This window comes from Procambarus clarkii, chromosome 12 (assembly GCF_040958095.1).
Source record: "Procambarus clarkii isolate CNS0578487 chromosome 12, FALCON_Pclarkii_2.0, whole genome shotgun sequence".
In the NCBI taxonomy this organism is placed as follows: Eukaryota; Metazoa; Arthropoda; class Malacostraca; order Decapoda; family Cambaridae; genus Procambarus; species Procambarus clarkii.
The window spans coordinates 8,446,068-8,452,069 of NC_091161.1; the positions used below are offsets into that span (position 1 = coordinate 8,446,068).

General features: G+C 44.1%; 1 protein-coding gene and 1 long non-coding RNA gene across 2 annotated transcripts in view; both read right to left on the minus strand.

Annotated features, from left to right (window-relative positions):
* LOC138364203 (zinc finger protein 530-like) overlaps nucleotides 1–449 on the minus strand; it is a 30,042-nt gene extending 29,593 nt beyond the window's left edge. Inside the window, exon 1 of the mRNA XM_069323528.1 lies at nucleotides 225–449. Coding sequence (XP_069179629.1) covers nucleotides 225–449 — 225 coding nt within the window. The remainder of the gene's footprint in view (nucleotides 1–224) is intronic.
* Nucleotides 450–4,950: 4,501 nt separating this feature from the next.
* LOC138364094 (uncharacterized) lies at nucleotides 4,951–5,617 on the minus strand. Its single transcript, XR_011228287.1, has 2 exons — nucleotides 5,510–5,617; nucleotides 4,951–5,221 (listed from the first exon to the last, which is right to left on the minus strand). It is a non-coding gene; the product is annotated as an uncharacterized lncRNA (long non-coding RNA).
* Nucleotides 5,618–6,002: the final 385 nt, after the last annotated feature.

Genomic DNA, 6,002 nt, shown 5'->3' on the forward strand with positions numbered 1-6,002 from the left:
AGGGTATGCAAGTTAGGGACACTGGCCTGTAGTTCAGTGCCTCCTGCCTATCCCCCTAATTATATATCGGGACTACATTAGCAGTCTTCCAAATTTTTGCCAGTTCTCCTGTTACCAATAATTTGTTATACACTATGGAGAGTGGCAGGCACAGTGATTCTGCTCCTTCCTTTAGTATCCATGGTGATATTCCATCTGGGCCTATATCCTTTGTCACATCCAACTCTAGTAAAAGCTTCCTCACCTCCCCCACTGGTAATCCCGAACTCCTCTTGCGGTGCCTGGTTATCTATTCCATTTCTTATCTCTGGAACTTTTCCTTGCTCTAATGTGATGACCTCCTGGAATTTATCATTGAGTTCCTCACACACTTCGTTGTCATTTGTAGTGAATCTGTCTGCCCCTATCCTCAGTTTCATTACCTGTTCCTTCATTGTTATTTTTCTCATGATGTGGCTGGGCAGCAATTTAGGTTGAGTCTTTGTCTTGCTTGCTATGTCATTTTCGTATTGCTTTTCTGCCTCTCTTCTCACCCTGACGTATTCATTCCTGGCGCTCTGGTATCTTTCTCTGCTCTCAAGTGTCCTGTTGTTTCTGTAGTTTCTCCACGCCCTTGTACTTGTTGCTTTGCTAGCTTACATCTCTGATTAAACTATGGGTTTCTCATCTGCATTTAGTTTTCTTTTCCTTTTGGACTGGGACAAACTTGTTTGCTGCTTCCTTACACTTATGCATGATGTAGTCCATCATGTCTTGGGCCGTCTTTCCCCTGAGCTCTGATTCCCATGTTATATCTGTTAGGAATTTTCTTATCTCCTCATGGTTTCCCTTATGGAATTCCAGCTTTTTGTTTTCAGGTCCCTTCCTTGAGTACCAGATCCAGACCCTTCTTCAACCAGATACCCAAACATCAGTACACTGTGATCGGTCATTCCTGTGGGGAAAACTGCCGGGATTGATATGAGAGGAGAACTACTTGTACTGTACTAAAAATTAACAAATTACTGTATGCAAAATTAATTCAACTAAAGTCTCTAGCTAGGGTCGTAAATCCTAGCTCCTCTTTTCCTAATGACAGACTGTGGGCTGTATGGGGCAGGTGGGGGGGGGGGGGGGTGAATGAAGAGGTTGATTGAAGCTCCACAATCCACTTGCAGGCAATTATCTCACATCAGCTTGTATTTTAAATACAAGGATAAGTTTTTAATCAATTCAGTTCTATGACTGAATACTGGTTCTGTTTAAAATCAGGGATTTAAACATGTACATAGTCCAGTCTAGCACCATAACGATTAACAGCCAATATATTCTTGTACTATAAACACAACAATTTAAATTGTGGAAGTATGATAAATGACCTTAAATGTAGTATAAGTACTATTAACTAAGAACGAGAGAGTATATTCAATTAGATATACTTATATTTTAGCTAAGTAAGCAATTGTTAACTTAATTTATATATTCAAGTATATATATATATATAGATATATTCAATTTATATGAAGAGGTATAGTCACCTCGACTGAAACTCTTCCCAGACTAGGGACACTTACGAGACAGTGAACTTCACGAGTGTCGGGGGTCCTGGAAAAGATTCAATTCGCTGCAAGATTAATGAATACTCACTGAAATATGAGGCATTGCCTCACCCTATAACTGACAAACAGACAGACAGACTTATTGGATATATTAAAGTTATACAAGCATACAATTGACCAATTAATACACTAAACAACATTCAATATACTTCTCTGAATGCCGGGTGCCTGTCTGATAAGTGTGCCAGACTGGATAACTCTCTTGTCGATTTAAGGCACGATATTTTATATCACAGCTTTGCTGTAGAGGGAGCCGGTCGGCCGAGCGGACAGCACGCTGGACTTGTGATCCTGTGGTCCTGGGTTCGATCCCAGGCGCCGGCGAGAAACAATGGGCAGAGTTTCTTTCACCCTATGCCCCTGTTACCTAGCAGTAAAATAGGTACCTGGGTGTTAGTCAGCTGTCACGGGCTGCTTCCTGGGGGTGGAGGCCTGGTCGAGGACCGGGCCGCGGGGACACTAAAAGCCCCGAAATCATCTCAAGATAACCTCAAGATAGATTGTTCTAGTAGCATCGCTAATTGATTACGTTCTTAATTGCGGTTGCAATACATTAGATAAGTTGTGATGGTGGAGGTGGAGACAGCGATACCTTGTGTGCTCCACTCTACGTGATGATGGTGGAGGTGGAGACAGCGATACCTTGTGTGCTCCACTCTACGTGATGATGGTGGAGGTGGAGACAGCGATACCTTGTGTGCTCCACTCTACGTGATGATGGTGGAGGGTGGAGACAGCGATACCTTGTGTGCTCCACTCTACGTGGTGATGGTGGGAGGTGGAGACAGCGATACCTTGTGTGCTCCACTCTAAGTGGTGATGGTGGAGGTGGAGACAGCGATACCTTGTGTGCTCCACTCTAAGTGATGATGGTGGAGGTGGAGACAGCGATACCTTGTGTGCTCCACTCTACGTGATGATGGTGGAGGTGGAGACAGCGATACCTTGTGTGCTCCACTCTACGTGATGATGGTGGAGGTGGAGACAGCGATTACCTTGTGTGCTCCACTCTAAGTGGTGATGGTGGAGGTGGAGACAGCGATACCTTGTGTGCTCCACTCTAAGTGGTGATGGTGGAGGTGGAGACAGCGATACCTTGGTGTGCTCCACTCTAAGTGATGATGGTGGAGGTGGAGACAGCGATACCTTGTGTGCTCCACTCTACGTGATGATGGTGGAGGTGGAGACAGCGATACCTTGTGTGCTCCACTCTAAGTGGTGATGGTGGAGGTGGAGACAGCGATACCTTGTGTGCTCCACTCTACACTTATTTAGCTATGTTCTAGGAATTTTTCCCTTATAGATATATTGTCCAGGTACTTCCCTAGTTCTAGAGAGTAATCACTGGTGATAAAGATAACTGGATAAGGTGTCCTAAGCTGAATAATTGTTCGCAAGGCACAGTCACGTGTTCACTGTTTGTAAACACACGCGTTCTGCCTCGGGGCGTGGTGGGTGCCTCTCTACCCAGCCATCGTCCCCCCCCCCTATGCTCCCTGAGCAAGATAGCCTTCAATGAATATTGATTGATTATTTTTAATGTCTAGATATATGATTGAGATAAGATGTGATTATAATATAATTAGATATAGGATTTAAAGATTACAAGTAGTACTTTCAAGCATTACTGATTCTTATTAAGGATTTGAGTTAATCCCTACCGGAAATCGATTCAATTGTTCCAATAGTTTTTTAATTAAGAAATCCTTCTAGAAGCTTCTGGATCCTTGAGAAATCATGCACAAAGTCACGTAGGTAACCAAGGGCCCTATGGTTGTATGCTCATAGGTGGTATCCCTGGAAACACAAACCGAAACTGTCTCTATTTTCCGCTTGTTACAACTTGTAATAAAGTGTTTACATGTTGGCTTAACGTGTTTATGACCTATTAGAACGTTGTTACAACTTGCTATATTGGTTGTTAAAACTGGTTAGGAAGTGTTAAAACTTGTTCGAACGTTGTACCAACGTCGTAGTTTCGGTGTGTGTTTGGCGGGATGGTCTTGCAGGATCCAGATGTATAATGAATCTGTAGGGATTCTGATATGATTTTGATATGATTTAGATATGATACATTTCTTAGATATTAATATAGATATGGCGGGTAAAATTTCCTACAATTCCTACTGGGTCTTCATTACTGATTTCCCTAATGTAGGAGTCGCTCAGAGTGAAGACTAGGTCGAGTCTCGCTGAGTCGCTCAGAGTGAAGACTAGGTCGAGTCTCGCTGAGTCGCTCAGAGTGAAGACTAGGTCGAGTCTCGCTGAGTCGCTCAGAGTGAAGACTAGGTCGAGTCTCGCTGGTTCATCATTTCGTCTCGTTCTTGTTGGTTCCCTGACATGCTGGTTTAGAAAGTTTCTTGTCGCCATCTCCAATAGTTTAGCTCTCCATGTTTCCTCTCCTCCATGTGGTTCCTTGTTCTCCCAGTCTCTCCTTCTGTGATTGAAGTCTTCCCATGATGATCAGATGGGATCTATTTCTACTGGCAGCAGAGGCTGCCCTCTCAATTATAGTGTTAACTTCCATGTTGTAGTTGTTGAACTTTTGCCTGGGTCTTCTGTTGTTTGGTGGAGGGTTATATATCACTGCTACTTCTACTCTTGGTCCTCCAATTGTCATGGTGCCTGTAATGTAGTCTCTGAATCTCTAGCAGCCCGGGATAACCATCTCCTTGAAGCTCCATTCCCTTCTCATTCCTCTCCATTCTGGCTCCTCCCCTTCCTTCCCTCTCTTTCCTTGTTACTGTGTAGTCCTGTGGAACACTGCATTTGTTATGATTCCTGAGACTTTTGTTCTCATGAGTCCAATAACATCCGGGTTCACTTCTTGTGCTCTTTCCCTTAGTTCACTTGTCTTGCTTGTGATCCCATATATGTTCGAGCACATCACCTTGAAGCTGACTCTTTCTATTGATTTCACTGGAGTAGGGAAACAGGAAAGGTCTGAGAAGGAGGACCTGGGGGATCTGGGGTGTGAGGGGGCTGAGAGGGTCTGGTATTGAAAGGGTGGTGGAGAAGGGAGGGCTTGAGAGGGGTTGGGAAGCGGGGGCTAGAGGGGGTAGGGGAGAGGGGGGCTTGGTGGATTAGTGTAGGAGGGAGTGCTTTGGGGGGTTGGGGAGAAAGGATAGCCTATCAGCTAGGCTATCGTTACCGCTACCGGTCCCCGGCTACTACCAACGGCTGTCATTCTTTGAAAAAATTCTACAATGTTTGGGTTTTGCATGTTTTAATTTCACTACCAAACATTGCCAATAGCAAAAGCGGAAAGTTAACATAATTCTTAACTCGTACACAAATTAATGAATATATTTCTAAATATAAGATATAAACAGAGATAAAAAAAAATATCAAGAACATTTATAATTTAATCAACAACGTTGTACAGAAAGAAATTATTTTGGGTTGAGTTGACATAAAGGGGAAGAGACAAGTTTCTCGCATTATGGAGGTCGTGGAAGAGATGAAAGCCGAGGTTGTTGATAGTGGAGCCACACGCCTTCTCGATCCCCACCAGCTGGTCCAGAGTGATGACAGACCGCCACTGCTGCAACATTCTGCCAGAGTTCCTCTTAATGTTGAATTTTTTGCTTGCGTTGTCTCTTGAAGTAAATCGCTCCAGGAAGCTGTAAATGGTAATCATATTAGTGTTTGTTGACAATTTCCACCCAAATCGTGTATATTGGTTGACATCAACAAGCACCAGCTTGGCAGCCAGGAACCTGTTGCCAAGATGATTGAGGGAGAGTGAATGTTGGTGATCATTGGGAATATCAGGTGGGAGAGTGATACCTGACAGTGGGAGAGTGATACCTGACAGTAGGAGAGTGTTACTTAACCAGTGACAGGAGGTAGAGTGTTACCTGATAGTGGGAGTGTTACTTAACCAGTGACAGGTTGGAGGGGAGTGTTACCTGACAGTAGCAGGTGGGAGAGTGTGGTAACCCAGGAAGGAGAAGATCATGCGGGCCATTTTCTCAGGATCCATACACAGGTCTTCGTACCGCACCGCCATGTACCTGCCACGAGACACAAATTTACTGATTGTAGGAAAATGTTAACATACACACACTGCAAAATGAATGAAATAATACAGAGTCTCCGGAATGAGTTGGGGAAGCCAAAGAAGAGATACGGAGACTCAGGGAAAATCTGAATTTGAACCAGTGCAAGGCAAGCAACCCTCTGGAAACAGGGGATGAAGGGCTCCTTCCAGGGCGACCCTCGTTTGCAGAAATGCTGCAAACAACCCAAGTGCTAAGGCTGCTTTGGAGGAAGCAGCTATGAAAGTAGCTACTTTCCAGGAAGCTGCAAAGTGTTCTACACAATTGCTGGAATGAAAAAGATCTGTTATAGTTGTAGGAATACAGGAACATGATGGATCCAACCGAGAGGAGTGGAGAAGGC